General features: G+C 36.3%; 1 protein-coding gene across 6 annotated transcripts in view; it reads left to right on the top strand.

Annotated features, from left to right (window-relative positions):
- TUT4 (terminal uridylyl transferase 4) overlaps positions 1 to 25,188 on the top strand; it is a 148,943-nt gene that overhangs the window by 115,590 nt on the left and 8,165 nt on the right. For 2 of the 6 annotated variants that reach the window (XM_036844951.1, XM_036844926.1), the window contains exons 17-27: positions 2,514 to 2,571; positions 2,656 to 2,759; positions 3,070 to 3,159; positions 4,813 to 4,926; positions 8,956 to 9,033; positions 9,180 to 9,357; positions 9,651 to 9,698; positions 9,787 to 9,869; positions 22,179 to 22,294; positions 23,224 to 23,447; positions 24,066 to 24,166. In XM_036844951.1, the coding sequence (XP_036700846.1) occupies positions 2,514 to 2,571; positions 2,656 to 2,759; positions 3,070 to 3,159; positions 4,813 to 4,926; positions 8,956 to 9,033; positions 9,180 to 9,357; positions 9,651 to 9,698; positions 9,787 to 9,869; positions 22,179 to 22,294; positions 23,224 to 23,447; positions 24,066 to 24,166 (1,194 nt within the window). The remainder of the gene's footprint in view (positions 1 to 2,513; positions 2,572 to 2,655; positions 2,760 to 3,069; positions 3,160 to 4,812; positions 4,927 to 8,955; positions 9,034 to 9,179; positions 9,358 to 9,650; positions 9,699 to 9,786; positions 9,870 to 22,178; positions 22,295 to 23,223; positions 23,448 to 24,065; positions 24,167 to 25,188) is intronic. The other 4 variants (XM_036844941.1, XM_036844967.1, XM_036844935.1 and 1 more) reach the window with 2 other exon arrangements.

Below are 25,188 nucleotides of genomic sequence, written 5' to 3'. Positions count from 1 at the left end.
ATTCAAGTATTTAAGTAAGTAAATTTACTGTTTCAGTGATTTTATAATGCAAAAACCATGTCACAGATAGTTACAAGTGCTTTTTAATGAATTTGTGGAAAAAATATACCATAGAGTTGGAATTTTTTTCATTAGAGCGAATGAAAAACTGTTGCTTCAGTTTGGTAGTGAACATTGATCTCACTTACTCTGTCTTTTCATATCTCTTACATTAGGTGATGTCTCTGTATCACTAAAGATAGAAAATAAAGGTGGACATTTAATTTATAAATGGATTGCATTCTACAAGTTGATTATAATTTGGGGGTACTCAAAACACATTTTTTTCCATAGAAGCATTGTTATAAATTATGTGTTCTAGGCTAGCTTTTAGAAACTCATTTTGTGTGGGGAGGGGAACTAACATTTGAGCCCCCAGTATACACTTTTACATACATTATCTCATTTCACTCTTACAACCACCTTCGAGGTAGATAATTTCCCCCATTTTACAGATGAGGAAACTGAGGCTTTGAGAGATAAACTGACTTGCTCAAGTTCACACAGCTAGTAAATGTTGGAGCCGGGATTCGTACCCAGGTCTGTCTGACTCCAGAGTTCATGCTCTTTCCATTGTATCCCACTGCTTCTCTGTAATTTAATTAACCCATAATGTAGTTGAAATATAGTACTAATAGTACTGTAGAACCTAACCCCTACTTTCTGAAATTGAAAGCTTTCTGAGTTCCACCGTGAGATGCCAGGAGCAAACCTTCCCCCAGAGCAGTCTCAGCAGTGAGAGTGGGTACTTACGTTTTCCTTTTTTGTGTACCACACCTCAACAGTGGGAATGAGATTGTCCGAGCTCCAGTAAAGAAAGGGACTGAATGGACAGGGAAGAAGTGTCCCAGGCCTTCCTAGCAGCAACTAGAAAAGGAGGGTATCTCAGTAGTTGCTCGTTTCTTTAACAGCATAGCTGTTGGTATTTACGTTTCAAAATCAGGGACTGCTTGCAAGATTGGGGTGAGGCCAAGCTTCTGGCATCTTTAGTGGTGTCAGTATAGCCTCTGTTGTAATATAAAAGAATTCAGCAGAATAGTGTACCTGTGCATTTCTGAAATAGTTTTTTCAAAAGGTGTTTTTTAAATTGTTAGAACCAAAGAAAAGATGGCAGTGATACCTGGTAGATGCTTATTTCTGGTTCCAAGAAATTGCTTCTGGTGTTAATTAATATCTTTTTGTTCTATAAAGGAAATGAAAAGTTACAAATTTTTTAGTTCTCCTTAACCTACTTCTACTCAATGCCATCTCCTTGGAAAGAGGCTTCCCCTTTCCATTCTGGAGGGCAGGAATTGAGGGAATAGGAAGTGGTTTTTACCCAGGAAGGAGGTTAGGGTTTTAGATCCCTTCTATGTAAAATTTAATAATCAGACGTCTCATCACCAAGGGTTTGTATACTATATATTACGTGTGCCATTCACTCTGGGAAGTTGAAACAATGAAAATGAGTAAATTATTTTCTTCCAGATGAGCCATAATGGAAACTTTTAATTTAGCATAAATTGTATCTTTGTATAATAAAGAGAAAAACAACCTCCTTTATTATGTGTTAATTCTAAAGATTCCCTTGGAATCCCCAGGTTAAGCTGCAATGACTACTGCTCTCTTGTAGCTAAAAAGAGCATGTTGGGGATATGCAAAAGTGATTTTAGTAGTAGATGTGGGCATTGAGCTTAATCCAGTTAATTTATGCCGTTATCTTCCTTGTTCCTTATATTAAGGTTATCGTTACCATATCAACTTTGCTGCCTAGTTTTTAAATAACCAACACGTTTAAATTTGCAGAGGTAAGAGGTTTTTTTTGAAGAAATAGGTGCTGGTAATAGTAGGATTTTTCTTCTTTTCCTCATCAACATATGATAATAAATAGCTGACAGACTTAAAGTGCTACTTTGTATGAAGTATGCTGCTGAATGCTTTACATAGGTGTCTCATGTAATCCTTCCAGCTCCTTTATAAAAGAGTAGGAGTTGATGATTATCTTGATTTTATAAGTAGTATGAGGCTCAGAGGGGTTAAGGATCTGGTCAGAGTCACACAGCTAGTCAGTACTTAGTTCAAGATTTGAATCCAGGTTTGTCTAAATTCACAGCCTATGTTCTTAATCACTATACTGTTTTCCCTTCACCAAACCCATCTCTAGTTGTTTATCCATGTATTTGAAAACATTATTCTCCTGTTTTTGTGCTTCTCAAACTTTAATGTGGATGTGAATTACCTGGGAATGTTGTTACTGTGCAGTTTATGATTCAGTAGACCGGAGTGGAGACTGAGATTCTGCATTTCTATCAAGTTTCCAGGTGTTGGTGATACTGCAGGTCTATGGACCATGTTCTTTGACTAGCAAGGTTATATAGACCTTCTGGCTAGAGATTTTAAGTGCTAATATTAAATGTCTAGATTAAAATAGAATTTGCACAAGACCAAGTTGAGTCAGACAAACTAATTTATTATTTATTTCTTTTGTTTTTTAGAAATTAAATTGTAAGGAAATAATTGAAAATTTGGCAAAAATTCTTAAGAGACATCCAGGTATGAACTTTAAAACAACAGAAAATTTTTTTTAGTTTTATGAAAATTATTTAACCTAGTGAAGTTTTCTTTTTTTTAAATCAGGTTTAAGAAACATTTTGCCTATAACTACTGCCAAAGTGCCTATAGTAAAATTTGAACACAGACGAAGTGGTTTAGAAGGCGATATCAGTTTATATAATACGTTGGTAAGTTTCACTGTCTGTAAAGACCCAGGTATGTTTACCGTTGTCATTTTTGTCATTTTAAAAGTTTACAGATCACTGACTGTACCTTTATGTTTAAAACTTACGAATGTGGTTAGTATAGGGAAAAAAAATTTTATCAGTCATCTTAACATTTCCTTCAGATTGACGGTTAATTTTTGCTTGACTCATTTACAGGTATTTTAAGTTTAACATTTATATATATTCTATGTGGAGTTTATCTTTTTAGCTGATCTGTAAGTTTAATTTTAATAAATTTGAAATGCTTTCAAATATGTAATTTATTTTTCAGGCTCAGCATAACACAAGAATGCTAGCTACATATGCAGCTATTGATCCTAGAGTGCAGTACTTGGGATATACTATGAAAGTGTTTGCTAAGGTATTTATGAAAAAGTTAATGATCTGCTTTGTTATAATACTCATGATATTAAAGTAAAACATGCTGATGTCAGACTTGTGACAAATGTTTTCTCAGTTTTGTTTACCTGAGCTTTTAAGAAGAAACTGTCAATATTAAATGGTTTAAAGTTATACCTTTCAGAGTAGGGTGATTCTTAGTTTTTTTCTGTGTTTGCTCTCCTCTCATAGGTAACACTCTAGTAAATTTCTCATAGTATAATTTCTCAATGCAGTAATGATTTCCAACCCTAGGCATGGGAGTTGGCATACCATCCTAGTTAAAAAGCTCTGGGTTAGGAAATCTGGTGTTTGGGTTTAGTGGTAAATTTTTCTGGCCAAGAAAACAAAGCAATACCAATAAAACCTAATGTTTCCCCTATTATAACACTTAAAATACTGAATTCTGTTTTCTTGGTTGTTTTGCTAAGTGAGTAAACTCCATGAGGGTTGAGGCCTCTGTATCTTTATTTCAGTGTAGTGCCTGCCTTATGGTAGGTGCTCAGTAAATAGTTAATTTTGTGAATGTGTTGGTGGAAGGGTTTTAGTAGGGGAGTGACTTGGTTACATTTTCATTTCATAAAGCCGACTCTTCCAAAAGGGAGACATATTTGTTTAGATATTCCTACACATGTCTTTATGGACAGAATCATCTTAGAAAAAAGGAAGGCATCCAGCCACATACTACAAATCATTTGATACAGCTAGTCTTCTACATTCACCTCACAGAATAACTCCAACATGACAGTTCCTTACTCTCATTGAGTTTGGGTAATGAAATCAAATGGTTCATGTCAGAAAAATTATTCCTCTCCCTTTATATAATATCAGCTAAAGCTTTACTCAAGGGAAGTCTCTGAGGATTCTTTCAGGGTTTTTTTTTTTAATTAAAAAAATTTTTTTTGAATAGCCAACGTATTCATGTGGTTCAAAAATTAAAAGGTCTAATGGGATTTATGGCAGAAAATCTTCCTTCCACATTTGTCTCCTAGCCAACCTTTGCCTCTTAGAGGCAAACAGTGTTAAACGTTCCTCTGTATCCTTCCAGAAATATGTTATTCCAGTGCAAGCAAATGCATAAATTTCCTGCCTCTTTTTATTATAGGTATAAACACACTGAAAACACTGTTTTATACTTTGCTTTTTTAACTGAGCAATAAATATTGGAGATTATTTCCTATTAGTATACTAAGAGTTTCCTTTTTTTTTTTAATGGCTACATACTATTCCATTGTGTCGATAGTCATCAGTTTTTTAAACCTGTACTTTACTGATGAGCTTTAAGTTCCTTCTCATATTTTACTATTAAAATAGTGTTACAATAGAAATTTTATTTAGTCATTTCACATGTTTCTTGGCATATTTACAGGATAAATTCTTAGAATAGAATTGATACATTAAGGGAAATGTGCTTTTATAATTTTGATATTGCCAAATTATTCTTCATGAAATTTTTGCTACTGTATACTCTTTAATGTATGAGTACCTGTTTACCCATACCCTCTATAACAGCTTGTTATTGAACTTTTGGGTATTTGATGGTTTGATGGGTTTAAAAAATGGTGTCTTAAGGTAGTCAATACTTCTGCATGGAATAAGATTCTGAAGTTTTATTTTCAATCATTATTTTTTTTAGCGATGTGACATTGGAGATGCTTCCAGGGGAAGTTTATCTTCATATGCTTATATCCTTATGGTGCTGTACTTTCTGCAGCAGAGAAAACCACCTGTTATCCCAGTTCTACAAGAGGTAAATGTTTAAGAAAACTATAAAGGCGTTTCTATGTAGGTGTATACACTCTAAATATAGTAGATCTTGCTCAGTTCATGAGATCATGAAAGATTTTTCCATCATGGATATCCTAAGTTTTCTTCTTTCATTAATGGTTTAATCAAATAATGAACTTTTTGAAAAGCTTATTATGGGAGAATATAGACTACCAAAAGACTACTAGATGAATAGAACTATTGAATATCTTTTGCAACATTTTTGTATTTCACAGTCTTAGAATGCTGCCAATGATTATGAAATTTGTAGCCATTCATGAACTTATATATTATAGTCTCTCAGTTGCAAATACATAAGTTTCTTCTTTTCAGAGTATTCTCCCTCCTCCTGCTTGGCAATGAAGTTTGATTTATTCCTGTATATACTTTGGTCAACTTTGTGAATTTTGGTTGAGAAAGAAACACAAGGAAATTCTTCCTTATCTCTGTAAGGTCATGTTAATTGCATTAAGCATAAGAATGTACATCAAAAGAAACAGATTACACTCATATTTACTCGGTTTTGGTGACTCATAGAGTCTCTTTTTGTAGTCAATTTATACTCTCTAAAATAGATACAAAGGAGTTCTTAATCATCCATCTGTTCCTCCTCATTCTTGGCACAAAGTGGATTTGCAAGCATTGGGGTGGATCAGGTTCTAATTTCTTAGGTAGGTGGTTATTTTGAGGTAGGTGAGAAGCATCAGAATTGTTTGGAAAATCACATTCTGATTTCACATAAACTTTGATAGTCATGGCAAAGAAGAGTATCACAAAATAGCAAGCCATATGTGCTTGTCAGATGGCCTTAGTAAGTTTTTAAAAGTTCTAATGAATGCCATGTGTTTTTAACAGCATTTCTTTCCCTCTTTTAAACAAATAGTGGGAGAGAAATAAAAAATTTAAACGTCCTTTCCTAACAGAAAAATTTAAGTTGCTTGAATCTATGTTGAGTGATGTTTGTTTTTTAACAAGGTTGTTCACTATAGGATATTTAAAACTTTGCATGAATTAATTAGGCCTGCCAAGGCCAAGATTATTCTCTGTATTAGTCTAATTGTTGTTAAGGCTTTAAATTTGGGGATCTTATGCATAATTGCCCCAGTAATATTATAGCAGCCATTTGCTATAATTTGCTGTGACTTTGATAGAATACTGTGATTAACCCAAATGGAACACAAATTTTGTTTTTATTGTGGTTTGTCTCTGTTCTCTCATTATGTTACCCATGGATGAGGAACCATTGAGGCAGCATGATATAATGGAAACAGCGGTCAGAGCATGATTTTGGAGCCAGAGATAACTGGTCTGAATCCTAATTTTGACATGTGGCCTTCAACAAGCTGCCTGACTGCCACTAGTCTGAATTTTATCATCAGCAAAAATGTAATAATAGTAGTATTATTTCAGTGTTGATGTAAGGAACAGAGACATCAAATGCCTTTGAATGTAGTAGATGCTAAAGTAGGAGTTTATAAATGGTGGTTGCTCTTATTATTACTTTTATTATTTTTATTATCATTAGCAGCTTTATTAACATTATTATTGGAAAAATGTAGGTAGGATTGCCGTAGCCAACTTCAAGAACTGTTCCATTATCTGCTTAACAGACAGTGATTGATGAAATGAGAGACAGTCCATGGGATGTTTTCCATCATAATGAGCTCTGATTGTGGGGGGCTTTGTGATACATATGAACTGATGATATATGGATTTTTGCTTCTGGCCTTTTTTGCTTGTCATATGGGACCCCTTGTCCATTGCTCTGGCATCATTTAAGTATTGATCATTGGCATCGATCAACTTTTAAGGGTAAGGATATGTTTAATGAAGCTGATGATCTTTGACTCCTTTTGTAATTGAACCTAAACTTTAAGTGACTGGGTGTAATAACTAAGGCTCTGCTAAGAGTGTTTTTCATGATCAACAATACAGAGTTCTTTAGGTCAAAAGGAGCTTTCCTAAGAATGATTTTGCTGTATTCCAGCAATCATCATAAGTAAAAGTAAATTTTCACATAAAAATTAATACTAAGAGAGGATTAGGGAGTGTTAGTGTCACTTGATATTACGAACTATGTTTTCTTAGCTTATATCAGCTTAAAAATTGCAACTGAATGGATGAACCTTGAGAACATTATGCTAAGTGAAATAAACCAGTCACAAAAGGACAAATACTATATGATTCCATTTATAGGAGGTACCTAGGGTAGTCAGATTCATAGAGACAGAAAGTAGAATGGTGGTTGCCAGGGGCTGGCGGGAGAGAGGAGTGGGAAATTATTGTTTAATAGGTTCAGAGTTTCATTTGTATAAGATGAGAAGAATTCTGTGGATGGATGGTGGTGATGGTAGCACAACAATGTGAATGCACTTAATGCCACTGAACTGTACTCTTAAAAATGACTTAAGATGGTAAATTTCATTATGTGTGTTTTACCACAACTAAAAAAATTACAATTTAAATATAGCAGTAGATATATATATGGCTTATTTTATATGTAAAATACCATAATAAAATAAGAAATATGGAAATGTACAGGGTCACTCCTTGTGCAAACTTGTTTGGTGAGGTTTTAGAGAGAAGGCTTGAGTGCTTGAGTAGAGAATGATTGCTGTTGAGAGAAAGAAAAGAGAGAAACAGAAAGAGAAGGTAAATGTGTTGTATGTTTGCAAAAGAAAGAGAGGATAGTATTAGTACTTCTAAGGGCTGAAACAGAGTGGAGAGTTAGGCACTATGAAACAAGAGAGTTCATTAAAACAGGTTGCAAATCAGTGATTAAATGCCCTCCAAAGCCCACAGGTCCAGTTTACTGTGTTATTAGCCAACATAATTGGGTTTGGATGTTGGTTGTTTCTCAAAAGTAAGAATTCTGTTAAAGTAATCAAGGTCTAAAGAGGCAGCTTGTATAATAGCATATTAATCTATGAAGGAGCCATGGGGACCACCTTATCTAGTGGTTTTAAAGTATGTTTTGGTAAGCTCTAGGAGCTCAATAGTGTATGTGTGAGGAGTGGAGGAAGGAAAAGATAAGGTATAGTTTTCTCCACTCAGGCTTTTATCAGAGTACCTCTGTTTTTATCTGTTTTACATGTTGAACTTACAGGAAGGTTCCATTTTAGGAAGGGGTTCTACAGCTTAAAAGAAAAATAAAATTGGAAGAAAACTGACCTAATTAAGCTAATCTCTTATTTTCATTGGGAAAACTGAGGATTTGGAAGGATAATTGTCTTGTCCAGAATCACTACTTGGCAGGACTAAGACTAGAAATGAGGTCTGCTGACTCTGAACTTATTCCAACTTTTTACTTTATTGCATCTCTTTCTTAAAACTCCTATAGAAAATAAGTCTCAAAATTGCTTGTAGAGGTCAGTTGTGCCTGTACAGTCATCTTGTGGAATTCTTCTAGTAAAGTAGTATTACCTTCCCCCCTTTCCTTAGGACAGTGAATTACTGTTCATAATTAATCATGAAGATTTCACGATCTTTATCAAAATGTCAAGGAAAGCTACCTAATTTTCTGTTTTAAAAAATCAATGTCCAGGCCCTTTTCAACCTCATCTGATACAGATAACTGATTAAAGGTACTAGAGCCCTTCCCCACAACAAATAGCTTCTTCGATTTCCTTTAAGGTATACAATCAATAAGTATTATCTCTTATGTATTTCTGCGTCTGTGATCCTTTGATGAAAATGCTATTTTCATCTGCTTTTTCTTTAGTTTTACTTCATTAAACTTGGGCTGGATGTGTTTTGATAGCCAAATAGATAATATTAAATGTATCGTTTGGAAAGTCTGAGGTTCTTAAGATATCCTTTCCCAGCTTTGGTCTTTCAGATACATTTTATTCATTAATAACTTGACATCAGATTATACCATCTTGACATGTTCCTTTTGGAATAAGTGTTTCACTATGTCTATTATAGGTAAATTCTAAAATGATATGAGGGTATTTAGGCTTTTGGGTTGGATGGCTTGAAATCTAATAGTAAAATTGATTTTTTAATGCAGATCTTTGATGGAAAACAGATTCCACAGAGAATGGTTGATGGATGGAATGCTTTTTTCTTTGATAAAACAGAAGAACTGGTAATTTTTTCATAGTTTTTATGTTATGGAATGCTCACTGATGCATGTTAGGATTTGCATAATTTAATTTAATAATTTTACTTGGACTTGGGGGTCCATATTTTGGATAAGTATAGACATGTCTCTCTCTTTTTTCTCACCTGTAGAAAAAACGTTTACCTTCACTTGGAAAGAACACAGAAACATTAGGAGAGCTTTGGTTGGGACTGCTTCGCTTCTATACTGAAGAATTTGATTTCAAAGAATATGTAATTAGCATTCGGCAGAAAAAGCTGTTGACAACTTTTGAGAAGCAGTGGACGTCCAAATGCATTGCGATTGAAGGTAATCATTCAGCTGATATTAATTCAGGAACAACACGAAACAGAGCAAAACAGAACAAAAAGCCAGTTTTATTTGGCCAGTGAAACTGAGGGGAAAACTGAAACACATTAGAATTTGGAAGATTCTTCCTCTTGGTTTTTATCAGTTTCCATCCTTTAATCTATAATTATAAAAGAATAATTTTCTGACTTTGATGGTCTGAGTTACGTAGTGTTAAACTCTAGTTATGGCTACTAACTATATGTTACAATGAGCATAATTCTTAAATAAAAAATAAAATATTTCTTTTCTAGACCCTTTTGATTTGAATCATAACCTTGGTGCTGGAGTTTCTAGAAAAAGTAAGTTTTAAATATAGAAATCCCCTACTTTTAAAGCTCTTACACATTAAGGTCTGCATCTTTATTGTTTTTCTTCTTTCTTCAATAGTGACCAATTTCATCATGAAAGCATTTATCAATGGAAGGAAACTTTTTGGTACCCCCTTTTATCCACTCATTGGCAGAGAAGCTGTAAGTTTACATAATTTGAATTCTGAATCTTTTCTTTTTCCTTATAGAATTTTTTTTTTTTTTTTTTTTTTTGTAGTACAAGAAACCTAATCCTGTTCCAAGTTGGTGTTAGGAATAGGGAAAGAGAACTCCATTTTTTCTTTCTTTTTAAAAAATATTTATTTATTTATTTATTTGGCTGTGCCGGGTCTATTTGTTCTTATTGCACTTATCATAGTCTATAGTGAGATATATATTTGCTAAATTTTGTTTATTTATTTAATCTATTTGTTAAATTCTGTATCCCCCACTAGACTATATAGCTCCATGAGGACAGGGTCCATCCATGTCTGTAAGGTTCACCATCGTATTTCCAGTGCCTGTCATAATTTCTGGCACATAGGATGCATCAAATAAGCATTTGTTGAACAAATGAGGGTGGATAGTCAAGACTCAAGATCCTTTAATTTTGAATTTGAGGTTCTGCCTACTGCCTCTCTTCTGTCTCTAGAAATCTTGATGAAAATATAAACAGAGAGGTCAACACTGAAGTAATACTTTATTATTTGCTGAGGCTTCTGCTTTAATCTTGGTGTAGCCCTTGGTAAGCTGAATTAGATAGCATGGAACTAAGAGGATTCTTTTTGCCTGAACTGGGTGGTGTAGTGTCCGCCATTCCTCTTGGTCTTACTCTGGTTTTGGGTTGCTTTCTAATGGGAGGATGTCATAGTTTCACAGTGAAAGAAACGAGAAGAAATCTCAAAAGAGAAACCAGGTCTCTATTTTTGCATAATGAATATCCTTGATCTTGTTCAGTCCAGTTTCATCACTCTTTCTTGGGGTGTGGGGTAAGAAAAGCAGAAAAAGTCTAGAGCTTTTTCCCCGTGGAACATTTTTGATAGTCCTGCCTAATAGGGGATGGGGGTGATAATAATTATGATGGAAATAAAATAACAGGAAATTTGAAACAACACAAAATTCTTGCAGGAACAAAATGTCTAACAAAAGGAAAATACAATGATAATTTTACTAACATATTAATTAAAATAGCAGTAAATGAAAAGCACAGTCAGATCACAACAAATCTGGTGATGCACTGATAAAGCATTTTACCTGAAAACAGTGGGAATTCTATTCGTGTGTGTATGTGCATATGTTTGGTAGGAACCTAGCAGTTTCGTGCAGTCAGACTTTTTAGTAAAATACTAATGTAGAGTCCTCAGTAAATTGGAAATGTGCCAATTTAGTCTGTGAATACAAAATTTTAGTAACTCTTAATTATTCAGTATGTTATAAGTAGTCCTCGTAGATATCAAAGTCTTTGGTCTTGAATGTGATTTGGTGTAAGAACCAAACATCAGTTTGGAGCCTATCACAAAGGGCCTGTGGATCTGCCAATCATCTTTTAATCTACTTTATTCTGTTATAAAGTGAATATGTGGTATTTTATAGCTTGGATATACTAGTTTAACTCTTCTCCTTTGATGGACATTTAGGTTGATATCAGTGTTATAATTGATACAGTAGAAAAATAACCTTGTTACATAGTCTTTCATGCTTATATTTTCCATAGTAAAGTTTATTCTTTCAACACATATTTACTGAATTCCTACCATGTACCTATTTCTCTGCTGTGTACTGGGATTATAACAGCATACAAAGTAGATGTGTTTCATCCCCTTAGATTCTAATGAAGATGAAGACAAGTATATTTTCTGTTCTTTCACCTTTCTTGCTCACACGAACATTCCCACTTCAACTATTCTTCTACTAACTAGGTCCTCCGACATATTGACACATTTTTTCCCAATCTATCAGCTATCTACTGTCTTCATTTTTTTCCCCCATTTAAACAGATTCCCTGGTACCTCCAGCATATACCTTATATTCCTTTGTACCATTGTCCTTTTGCACCATTATGTGTTCAACCTTAACATGAACTCAGCCATCCACCGTCTCTCTATGCTTGGGCTAAGCACTGATGGAAAAAAATCTTAAAGCTAGGCAGTTTTATTTATATAGCACAACTATAAATTAATGTTCATCAGCCTCAACTGGACTTTCACTACTACCTGACATTCTTACTACATTTCTTTAGTTACCTGTGTCTCGCATTCAATAAGAACTATTTCAGATTTTATTTATTTTACTCAAAATTCAGTACCCATTTCGCTTTGTCCCATCTTTCTTCTCTGCCTTTCTCACGCTACATGTTTTCCCTTTGAGACAAAGATGGTATTAGATAGATAGATACTCCTTCAACTTTCTGCTACCAGATCTATAAATCTGCTTACATCTTCAGATATCTCTTCTTTTTTTAAAATTTTATTTCATTTTGGAGCATAGTTGATTAACAGTGTTCTGTTTCAGGTGTACAGCAAAGTGATTCAGTTATACATATACGTGTATCTATTCTTTTTCAAATTCTTCTCCCATTTAGGTTTCTACAGAATACTGAGCAACGTTCCCGTGCTATCCAGTAGTAGGTCCTTGTACAGATACATACAGTTGGTTACCTATTTTAAATATAGCAAAGTGTACATGTCAATCCCAAACGCCCAATCTGTCCTTCCCGCCGACCCTTCCTCCCGGGTAACCATAAGTTCTCTAAGTCTATGAGTCTATTTCTGTTTTGTAAATAAGTTCATTTGTATCATTTTTTAAAGAATCTGCATATAAGCAATATCATATGATGTTTGTCTTCCTCTGTCTGACTTACTTCACTTAGTATGATAATCTCAAGGTCCATCCATGTTGCTGCAGATGGCATTATTTTGTTCTTTTTAATGGCTGAGTAACATTCCATTATATATATGTACCACATCTTCTTTATCCATTCATCTGTTGATGGACATTTAGGTTGCTTCCGTGTCTGGGCTATTGTAAATAGTGCTGCAGTGAACATTGGGGTGCATATATCTTTTCAAATTATGTTTTTCTCTGGATATATGCCCAGGATTGGGATTGCTGGATGATATGGTAGCTCTATTTTTAGTTTCTTAAGTAACCTCCATTCTGTTCTTCATACTGGCTGTAGCAATTTACATTCCCACCAACAATTTAAGAGGGTTCTCTTTTCTCTACACCTTCTGCAGCATTTATTGTTTGTGGGTTTTTTGATGATAGCCGTTCTGACCGGTGTGAGGTGATACCTCGTTGTAGTTTTGATTTGCATTTCTCTAATAATTAGCAGTGTTGAGCATCTTTTCATGTGCCTCTTGGCCATCTGTATGTCTTCCTTGAAGAAATGTCTATTTAGGTTTTCTGCCATCTTTTGATTGTTTTTTTTTTTTTTTTTTGGCTGCATTGGGTCTTCGTGCTGCACATGGGCTTTCTCTAGTTGCGGTGAGCGGGAGCTACTGTTCGTGGCGGTGCATGGGCTTCTCACTGTGGTGGCTTCTCTTGTCACGGAGCACAGGCTCTAAGTGTATGGGCTTCAGTAGTTGTGGCTCATGGGCTCTAGAGCTCAGGCTTAGTAGTTGCAGCACACAGGCTTAGTTGCTCCACGGCATGTGGGATCTTTGCAGACCAGGGCTCGAACCTGTGTCCCCTGCATTGGCAGGCGGATTCTTAACCACTGCGCCACCAGGGAAGCCCCTTGGTTGTTTGTTTTTTTGATATTGAGCAGCATGAGCTGTTTGTAAATTTTAGAGATTAATCACTTGTCAGTCACATCATTTGCAAATATTTTCGTCCATTCTGTGGGTTGTCTTTTCATTTTGTTTATGGTTTCCTTTGCTGTGCAAAAGCTTTTGAGTTTCATTAGGTCCCATTTGTTTATTTATTTTTTTATTTCCATTACTCTAGGAGATGGCTTGGGAAAGGTATTTCTGTGATTTATGTCAAAGAGTGTTCTGCCTATGTTTTCCTCTAAGAGTTTTGTAGTATCTGGTCTTACATTTAGATCTTTAATCCATTTTGAGTTTATTTTTGTATATGGTATTAAGGAATGTTCAAATCTCATTTTTTTACATGTAGCTGTCCAGTTTTCCCAGCACCATTTATTGAAGAGACTCTCTTTCCTCCATCGTATAGTGTTGCCTCCTTTGTAATCGATTAATTGACCATAGGTGTGTGGGTTTATTTCTGGGCTTTCTGTCCTGTTTCATTGATCCAAATTTCTGTTTTTGTTCCAGTACCATACTCTTCTGATGACTGTAGCTTTGTAGTATAGTCCAAAGTCAGGGATCCTGATTGCTCCAGCTCCATTTTTCTTTCTCAAGATTGCTTTGGTCATTAGGTTCTTTTGTGTCTCCATGCAAGTTTAAGATTTTTTTGTTCTAGTTCTGTGAAAAATGCCATTGGTAATTTGATAGGGATCGCATTGAATCTGCAGATTGCCTTGGGTAGTATAGTCATTTTGACAATATTGATTATTCCAATTTAAGAACATGATATATCTCTCCATCTGTTTGTGTCATCTTCAATTTCTTTCATCAGCGTCTTATAGTTTTCGTAGGACAGGTCTTTTGTCTCTATAGGTAGGTTTATCCCTAGGTATTTTATTCTTTTTGATGCGATGGTAAGTGGGATTGTTTATTTAATTTCTCTTTCTGATCTTTTGTTGTTAGTGTATAGAAATGCAAGAGATTTCTGTGTATTAATTTTGTATCCTGCAACTTTACCGAATTCATTGATGAGCTCTAGTAGTCTTCTGGTAGCATCTTTAGGATTTTCTATGTGTAGTATCATGTCGTCTGCAAAAGTGACAGTTTTACTTCTTTTCCAATTTGGATTCCTTTTATTTCTTTTCCTTCTCTGATCGTCATGGCTAGGACTTCCAAAACTATGTTGAATACAAGTGGCGAAAGTGGATATCCTTGTCTTGTTCCTGATCTTAGTGGAAATGCTTTCAACTTTTCATGGTTGAGTATGATGTTAGCTGTAGGTTTGTCATATATGGCCTTTATTATGTTGAGGTATGTTCCCTCTTTGCCCACTTTCTATAGAGTTTTTATCATAAATGGGTGTTGAATTTTGTCAAAAGCTTTTTCTGCATCTGATGAGATGGTCATATGGTTTTTATTCTTCAACATCTTGATGTGGTGTATCACACTGATTGATTTGCATATACTGAAAAATCCTTGCATCCTCGGAATAAATCCCACTTGATCATGGTGTGTGATCCTTTTAATGTATTGTTGGATTTGGATTGCTAGGATTTTGTTGAGGATTTTTGTGTCTATGTTCATCAGTGATATTGGCCTGTAATTTTTTTTTTGTGGTATCTTTGTCTGGTTTTGGTTTTAGGGTGTTGGTGGCCTCATAGCATGAGTTTGAGAGTATTCCTTCCTCTGCAATTTTTTGGAATAGTTTCAGAAGAATAGGTGTTAACTCTTCTCTGTTTGATAGAATTTGCCTGTGAAGCCATCTGGTCCTGGACTTTCGTTTGTTGGGAGTTTTTTATTTTATTATCATTACTTTTTAATATTTATTTATTTATTTTTGGCTGCGTCGGGTCTTAGTTGAGGCACGTGGGATCTTTTGTTGCAGTGTGCCAGCTCTATTGCGGCGCATGGGCTTCTCTCTAGTTGTGGCGCATGGGCTCCAGAGCGTGCAGGCTCAGTAGCTGCGGCACACGGGCTCTGTAGTTGTGGAGCGCAGGCTCCAGAGCGTGTGGGTTCTGTAGTTGCAGCATGTGGGCTTAGTTGCCCCGTGGCATGTAGAATCTTAGTTCCCCAACCAAGGATCGAACTTGCGTCCTCTGCCTTGGAAGGCAGATTCTTTTTTTTTTTTTTAATTAATTAATTTATTTATTTATGGCTGTGTTGGGTCTTCGTTTCTGTGCGAGGGCTTTCTCTAGCCGTGGCAAGCGGGGGCCGCTCTTCATCGCGGTGTGCGGGCCTCTCACTATCGCGGCCTCTCCTGCTGCGGAGCACAGGCTCCAGACATGCGGGCTCAGTAATTGTGGCTCACGGGCCCAGTTGCTCTGCGGCATGTGAGATCTTCCCAGACCAGGGCTCAAACCCGTGTCCCCTGCATTGGCAGGCAGATTCTCAACCACTGTGCCACCAGGGAAGCCCCGGAAGGCAGATTCTTAACCACTGGACCACCAGGGAAGTCCCTGTTGGGAGTTTTTTAATCAGTTTCAATTTCAGTACTTGTGATTGGTCTGTTCATATTTTCTATTTCTTCTTGGTTCAGTCTTGGGAGATTGTACCTTTCTAAGAATTTGTCCATTTCTTCCAGGTTGTCCATTTTATTGGCATATAGTTGCTTGTAGTAGTCTCTTATGATCCTTTCTATTTCTGTGGTGTCTGTTGTAACTTCTCCTTTTTAATTTCTAATTTTACTGATTTGAGCCCTCTTTTTTTTTCTTGATGAGTCTGGCTAAAGGTTTATCAGTTTTGTTTATCTTTTCAAAGAAGCAGCTTTTAGTTTCATTGATCTTTTCTGTTGTTTTCTTCTTTTCTATTTCATTTATTTCTGCTCTGATCTTTATTGTTTCTTCCCTTCTACTAACTTTGGGTTTTGTTTGTTTTTCTCTGGTTGCTTTAGATATAAGGTTAGGTTGTTTATTTGTGATTTTTCTTGTTTCCTGAGGTAAGATTGTGTTGCTATAAACTTCCCTCTTAGAACTGCTTTTACCTGTTCCATAGGTTTGGGATCATTGTGCTTTCATTTTCATTTGACTCTAGGTATTTTTTTATTTACTCTTTGATTTCTTCAGTGATCCATTGATTGTTTAGTAGCATATTGTTTAGCCTCCACAAGTTTGTGTTTTTTACAGTTTTTTTCTTATAGTTGATTCCTAATCTCATAGCCTATGGTCAGAAAAGATGCTTGATATGATTTTTTTTTTAATTAACTACTTTATTTTATTTATCTTTGGCTGCGTTGGGTCTTCGTTGCTGCATGCAGGCTTTCTCTAGTTGTGAGCAGGGGCTACTCTTTGTTGAGGTGCGCGGGCTTCTCATTGTGGTGGCTTCCCTTGTTGCGGAGCCTGGGCTCTAGGCGTGTGGGCTTCAGTAGTTGTGGCATGCGGACCCTAGAGCGCACGGGCTTCAGTAGTTGCAGCACGTGGACTCAGTAGTTGCAGCGCACAGGCTCTAGGGACGCAGGCTTCAGTAGTTGTGGTGCACGGGCTCAGTATTTGTGGCTTGTAGGCTCTAGAACGCAGGCTCAGTAGTTGTGGCGTGCAGGCTCAGTAGTTGTGGCGCAGAGGCTTAGTTGCTCTGCGGCATGTGGGATCTTCCCGAACCAGGGGTCAAACCCATGTCTCCTAAACTGGCAGGTGGATTCTTAACCACTGTGCCACCAGGGAAGTCCTACTTGATATGACTTTAATTTTCTTAAGTTTACCGAAGCTCATTTTGTGGCCCAGCTTGTGATCAGTCCTGGGGAATGTTCCACGTGCACTTGAGAAGAATGTATATTCTTCTGCTTTTGGGTGGAATACTCTGTAAATATCAATTAAGTCAGTCTGGTCTAATGTGTCATTTCAGGCCTGTGTTTCCTTATTGATCTTCTGTCTGGATGATCTGTCCATTGATGAAAGTGGAGTGTTAAAGTCCCCCACTATTGTTGTGTTACTGTTGATTTCTCCTTTTATGGCTGTTAGTATTTGCCCTATATATTGGAGTGCTCCTATATTGGGTGCATATATATTTATAATTGTTATATTTTCTTCTTGGATTGACCCTTTGATCATTATGTAGTGTCCTTCTTTGTCTCTTGTAACAGTCTTTATTTTAAAGTCTTTTTTGTCTGATATGAATATTGCTACTCCAGCTTTCTTTTGATTTACATTTGCATGGAATACCTTTTTCCATCCCCTCACTTTCAGTCTGTATGTGTCCCTAGATCTGAAGTGGGTCTCTTTTTTGTATCCATTCAGCCAGTCTGTTTCTTTCAGTTGGAGCATTTAATCCATTTACCTTTAAGGTAATTACCAATATGTATGTTCCTATTGCCATTTTCTTAGTTGCTTTGGATTTGTTTTTGTAGGTCTTGTTTCTTCCCTTCCTCTTTTGTTCTCTTCTCTTGTGATTGGATGACTAACTTTAGTGTTGTGTTTGGATCCCTTTTGTGTGTGTGTGTGTGTATCTGTTGTAGATTTTCGGTTTGCAGTTACCATGAGATTTCAATTAGCAGTCTACATATAAACAAGATTGTTTTAAGTTGCTGGTCTCTTAATTTCAAATGCATTTCCAGTGTCCTGCATTTGTGCTCTTTTCTTCTCACAATTGCTGGTTTTGACATCATATTTGTGTGCAGATAATTTCCTACCTTTACTTGTTTCTAGTAGTGGCCTTTTCCACTTAGAGAAGCTCCTTTAGCATTCATTTCAAACCTGGTTTGGTGGTGCTGAATGCTGTTAGCTCTTTCTTGTCTGTAAAGCTTTTGATTTCTTCATTGAATCTGAATGAGAGCCTTGCCGGGTAGAGTATTCTTGGTTGTAGGTTTTTCCCTTTCATCACTTTAAATATATCATGCCACTCCCTTCTGGCCTGCAGAGTTTCTGCTGAGAAATCAGCTGATAACCTTATGGGAGTTCCCTTGTATGTTATTTGTTGCTTTTCCCTTGTTGCTTTTAATATTTTTTCTTTTTCTTTAATTTTTGTCAGTTTGATTACTATGTGTCTTGGCGTGTTCCTCCTTGGGTTTATCTTGCGTGGGACTCTCTGCCCTTCCTGGACTTGGGTGACTGTTTCCTTTCCCATATTAGGGAATTTTTCAGCTATTATCTCTTCAAATATTTTCTCAAGTCCTTTCTGTCTCTGTTTTCCTCTGGGACCCCATAATGTGAATGTTGGTGCATTTAATGTTGTCCCAGAGGTCTCTTAGATTGTGTTCATTTCTTTTCATTCTTTATTCTGTTCCATGGCAGTGATTTCCACTATTTGGTCTCCAAGCTCACTTATCTGTTCTTCTGCCTCAGTTACTGTGCTATTGATTCCTATATATTTTACATTTTTCATTTCAATTATTGTATTGTTCATCTCTGTTTGTTTGTTCTTTAGTTCGTCTAGGTCTTTGTTAAATATTTCTTGCATCTTCTCAATCTGTGCCTCCATTCTTTTTTCAAGATCTTGGATCATCTTCACTATTATTACTCTGAATTCTTTTTCTGGTGGATTGCCTATCTCCACTTCACTTAGTTGTTCTTCTGAGGTTTTGTCTTGTTTCTTCATCTGGGGCATATTCCTCTCCTGTCTCATTTTGTCTTGACTTTCTGTGATTGCAGTTTCTGTTCTGCAGGCTGCAGGATTGTAGTTCTTCTTGCTTCTGCTGTTTGCCCTCTGGTGGATGAGGCTGTCTGAGAGGCTTGTGCAGGTTTCCTGGTGGGAGGGTCTAGTTCCTGCCCCCTTGTGGGTGGGCCTGGGTCTTGTCCCTCTGGTGGGCAGGGTCATGCTCAGGAAGACTTTAAGCACCCTGTCTGCTGATGGGTGGGGCTGTGTTCCCACCTGTTGGTTGTTTGGCCTGAGGCGTCCCAGCACTTGAGCCTACAGGCTGTTTGGTGGGGCTAGGTCTTGGGGAGGAAATGGGGTCTCCAGGAGGGCTCATGCCAATGCGTGCTCACCAGAACTGCTGCTGCCAGTGTCTTTGTCTCCTCAGTGAGCCACAGCTGCCCCCCCCATCTCCTCCGGAGACCCTCCAGTACTAGCAGGTAGGTCTGGCCCAGTCTCTTACGAGGCCACTGCCTTTTTCCCTGGGTCCTGGTCTGCACGGGATCTTGTGTATGCCCTCCAAGAGTGAAGTTTCTGTTTCCCCCAGTCCTGTGGAATTCCTGCAATCAAACCCCACTGGCTTTCAAAGACAGATTCTTGGGGGGCTCCTCCTCCCATTACCAGACCCTCAGGCTAGGAAGCCTGATGTGGGGCTCAGGACTTTAACTCCTGTGGGAGAACTTCTGTGGTATAGTTAATTTCCAGTTTGCAGGTTGCCCACCCAGCAGGTATTGGATTTGATTTTTACTGTGATTGCGCCCCTCCTACCATCTTGTTGTGGTTTCTTCTTTGTCTTTTTATGTGGGGTATCTTTTTTGGTAGGTTCCAGTGTGTTTTTTATTTTATTTTTTTGTTGATGGTTGTTCAGCAGTTGGTTGTGATTTTGGTATTTTTGTAAGAAGGGGTGCGCTCATGTCATTCTACTCGGCCATCTTGCCGGCCAGTCACCAGATATCTCTTCTTTATCAGAGACTAGTCCTTCCATATACACTCTAGATCCATTTGTATTCTCTTTACCTTAAATCTTCAACCTCTTCATCTGTGAAAAACATTTTCAAAGATGAAATACTTAAAATGTAATTGCAGATTAGCATTAACAAATGAACATTTGCCTTCTATTTTAATGATAGGGAACACTAACTTTGAACCCCAGTTAAGCAAAATGTCTCCCCCGGAAAGTATCCTTTTTTTTCTAATTAATAAACTTATATAAAAAATTATTATTGTTAGTATATTTTGAAATTCTTCAATAAAAAATTTGTGAAAATTTGCTTTCTCTCTTGTTATATAAGTACCTACATAATACCTTCAATTTTACCACAACACCTAAAATTTTAACTTTCTGGCTCTTTACAGAAGAAGTTTGCTGTCCCCAGGTCTAGGCCACTTTAACTAGGACGGTGGGCTGAAGAAAAGTGGATTAAAGAGATAGATATTCAGGAGTAGAATGGATACAATCTGGTGATTAGTTAGAGGTAATGAGTTAAGGAGAATAAGTTCAGGGTGGTTCCTAGGTTTCAGCCATAAGCAACTGGGTGAACTGAGAAAGGACTTCATTTTGTCCTGTCAGAAAATATGATGATGAAGATTTTAATTAATTATATTGGTTTCATCAATAGTAAATGTATAGAATTATATTGCATCCTTTTTTAGAAATAGAACTTTGCTGAGAAATAATTCATGTACTGTACAGTTCATCTATATAAAGTGAGCAATTCATTGGTTTTCAGTATATCTGCAGGATTGTGCAACCATCACTACATCTAGTTTTAGAATGTCTCGTCCTCTCTCAAGGAAACTCCTGTCCTCATTAGCCGTCAATCCTTATTCCTTTTTCGTCTCACAAGTGTAGATTTGCCTACTGTGGACATTTTATGAAAATGGAATCATAGAATGTGTAGCCTTTTGTGACTGGTTTCTTTCATTTAGCAGAATGTTTTCAGGGTTCATTCATGTTGTAACGTGTATCAGTACTTCATTCTTTTTTTTATAGTTGAATGATATTCAGTTGTATGGTTATATTATGTTTTATTTTTTCATTCCTATCAGTTTGTTGGAAATTTGAATTGTTTCTACTTTTTGGCTATTATGAGTAGTGCTGCTGTGAATATTTATGTACAAAATCTTGTGTGGATATATGTTTTCATTTCTTTTGGGTGTATACCTAACAGTAGAATTGCTGGGTCATTTTGATAAGTTTATGTTTAACTTTCTGAGGAGCTGCCAAACTGTTTCCTAAAAGAGCTGTGCTATTTTATATTCCCACCAGCAACATATGAGGGTTCCAGTTTTTCCACATCCTCACCAATACTTGTTATTGTCTTTTTTCTTTTTTAATAGCCATCCCAGTCGGTGTGTTTCTTATACTTTCATCCCTGACATTAGATAGATTTAAAGAAGAAATCAAAGAGTGCTAAGTGGACATGTTCTCTTGCCATCCAAAGATATGGGTACTTTCAGGACAAACTAGTCTCTGTGATAGTGCAAAACTGAGGTAAAGCTTAGAAGCATAAGCAAGGTAGTAGGATAAAGCAAAAACAAGCCTGATTCTTCTAAGACTGGGGAAAATGATTTAATTCTTATTGGTTCTCTACAGTCTTTTTAGGTATATTCTACTTTATATAGTAAATGTTATATATTCTTGAAATGTTGAATGCAAATCCAATGATATTTTAAATAAACCAGAGGATTGATTTCTTTACATAGAGCTCTTGTAAAGAGACTGATTCCTTTCCGGAAGTAGCTTGGTGGGGCAGAAAACATGAGCTTTGTAATCAGGCAGACTTAGCTTTAAATCCTTTATCTGCTACTTACCAGCTTTTTTCTGTGAGCAAACGACTTGAACTTTCTGAGCCTCAGTTTCCTCATCTATAAAATGAGCATGGAAATAATATCTACTTTCATTGAGATATTACACAAAGATGCTACAGATGAATGAGAAAATAATGTGGATGTGTAGTGGTTAGTACTGTTAGCAGCTGTGATATTGATGATGATAATTCTCAATCTTGTTTTCATATCATGGTTTTAGTTCAGTGAAATATTTGTTGATATTCATTTCCTTTTTTGAAAAATCACTTTTGCGTCTTGGTCTCCTTTCCATTTGGATTCAAAAGTTTATAGTGATTTTTTTTCTAGTAAAGTTGTATTTTCTCCCTAGGAGTACTTCTTTGATTCCAGAGTACTAACAGATGGAGAACTGGCTCCCAATGATCGATGTTGCCGTGTGTGTGGAAAAATAGGCCACTACATGAAAGACTGCCCTAAAAGGAGAAGGTTGGCAAATGATTATGTATCAACATTGCAGGGAAAATAAATGTGAGACAAATTGAAGCTATGACTGTGTTCAGATATGTTTAAGTTGAGAAAGTTCAGGGCTTTCAGTTGAACCTTTAGGTCAATACATGTTTGAATGGCATTTTGTGGAAGAGTGGGATTTATTTCTGGTACAGTGGTGTCTCATGATGTTTATTTGTTCATTTATTCATTAATTCACTCAGGGTTTTTTTTTTTTTAACTGAAGAAGCATTTATTAACACCTACTGTGTGCTGGAAACTGTGCTAGAATCCAAGGGAAAGAAAAGACCAAGATATGGGGTTCTTGCTGAGGACCTCACAGTTATGAAAACCAATAATTAAAATATAATTAATTGAATCTTTGAGGTATATGCCGTGAGATATGCTTATATAATATTTACCTTAAGGAATATACATCCTCTGTGCCCCCTGAAAATATATCTATGAAACATACTTTACTACGTTCTATATACTATGTTAATAGGCCAGGATAATCCCTTCTTTAGTCATCGTCTTGCCTAATATAAAGAGCTTAGAACTTTTCAGACAGAGTAAACTCCTAGTTTCCATCACTGCTATTTGTTAAATTTAGAGAAGACACTTACCTTCTCTAAACCTCAAGTGTCTTCCTCTATAAAATGGAGATAGTAAATACCGACCTCTAAGGATTGTTACAAGATTAAAATTTGATACTAAACATTAAAAATTGATATTGTATTATAAAACTACTAGAATACCCAGTTTCTGCCATATGAGTAGGTGTGCTATAAATGTGAGAACCTTGCCTTCAAAATGATGCATGAAACAATGGGCACATTAGTCCCTTTATTGTGAGACTCTTGTATAGTTTAGTTTGTTCTATAGTTCATTCAGTTTATAAGTCCCTAGCCCCACATTATTGGTATCAGCAGTTTACTGTTTAGACTAAAGAAGAAAGACAGTGAAGAAGAGAAGGAAGGGAATGAAGAGGAGAAAGACTCCCGAGACCTTCTTGACCCCCGAGACCTCCACGACACTCGAGACTTTAGAGACCCCAGAGACCTCAGATGTTTTATCTGTGGAGATGCAGGACATGTGCGAAGGGAGTGCCCAGAGGTCAAGCTGGCCCGTCAGAGGAATAGCAGTGTGGCAGGTAAATAGAAAAGGCCAAAAATAGTTTCTGGTGGAAATAAAGTCATTTGTGTTGGTGTCATTCTAAGGACCCTGATTATTCTCTGTTCTAAACATAGCTGTATGATTTTGGACCTTATAATTTATCAAAGAGAGAGATTTTTTTCTGGGAACATGAAGGAGAAATTATATCTCTTCCCACTGCTTTTATGAGAGAGGGAGATCTGTTCCTGTTATGTATCATAAGGAATTTTATGAAGTAGAAACCCAAATGAGAGTTTATTGAAAGAAAAAAACAAAATATTTTATAAGCGATGATTTCCAGTTATTCAGATTCTTGTTGCAGAAGTTATTTTCTTAAATAAATATATTGTCTCCTTTAGAAAAGCAATATGACACTTGTTCTTGTTTCCAGGACCAGTGTATTTTTTTTTAATGCTCTAAGGATTGAGAAATGGCTTAACAAACAAGAAAAAAAATGAGTTATTAAAAGTTCTTCACTAACATAATCATAGTTTAAAAGTCCAAGTTTATAAAATCTCAGATTTGAGACTGTTGTACCAAAGAAGAGAGTTTATTGATTGTCATTTCTCTGTTATTTTCTTTATCTATTGAATTTCTTTTTGATGTCTTCTCTTAGCAGCCCAGCTGGTCCGCAATCTTGTAAATGCCCAACAGGTGGCTGGTTCAGCCCAACAACAAGGTGATCAGTCCATAAGGACTAGACAGTCCTCAGAATGTGTAAGTACTCTGCCTGCGGATAGGTTGGTCTTGGCAGGAAGATAGTACTAATTTTGGTAGGTGATAGGATCTTTCAGATTGGTAAATACAATCTTCCAGATTACACAGTGCTTTATAGAGGCGTCCTTGCTAGGCACATCAGCTGGAATGAGCATTACTTTTGGAGTAATGTAGATCTGGGTTTATATCTATGGGCAAGCTACTTAACTTCAGTGAACCTATTTCTTATTTGTAAAATAAGGTAACTACCAAATAAGGTTGTTGGTTGGATTAAAATGAGGTGATAACTTTGATGTTTTAGCTTTTGCATAATGGAAGAATATGAGTACCATTAATTAAAAATAGCCCCCAAAATTGAGATGTATTAAGGGTTTAGTACTGTTAGGGCAATACATGCATGGCACTTCACTTGCTTGAAATTTTGTGTGTCTTCTCATCGCTGATATGGATACCTAGTGAAATATATCCTGTGAAAGACAGACTCTTTAATTAGAGTTCAGATTCACAGGTCTCATATTAACTTTGCTGAGTTGCTCTAACCTTTGTCTAAATCTGTATTCACCTTTCACTTCTTAAATTAATAAATACTAACTGAATGCTTACTCTAAATCTGACACTATGCTTTTAGTGCTTCACACGTATTATCACATTTAATCCTTTGAATGGACATGTGAAGTGGTAGATATTGGTATGATCAAATTTTACAAATTGGGAAGCTGAGAGTAAGAAAAATTAAAAGATTCAAACCCAGGTCTGTGTAGCTTCAAAGCTGTTATCTGTTAAAACATGCTAAATCTGATGTGATCTGTATTTTAGAAAAAATTCTTAGAGAATTTGAAGAGCAGCAGTAGGGCTTGTCTTGGAAAAACATTTAGGAGCCCACTAACCCTACCTCAAACATTTGAATATGTACTACTATGGGCCTGACAGTTTCATAAAAGTTATATAATAACAATTATATTAACTAATATTTATTGAGTGCTATGTGCTGTATATGCATTCGTTCTTCCTGTTTCTTATTA

The sequence above is a fragment of the Balaenoptera musculus genome, chromosome 1, assembly GCF_009873245.2.
Source record: "Balaenoptera musculus isolate JJ_BM4_2016_0621 chromosome 1, mBalMus1.pri.v3, whole genome shotgun sequence".
Lineage (NCBI taxonomy): Eukaryota > Metazoa > Chordata > Mammalia > Artiodactyla > Balaenopteridae > Balaenoptera > Balaenoptera musculus.
Note: the sequence above shows the minus strand (reverse complement) of the source record. Positions and strands in the feature narration are given on the sequence as shown.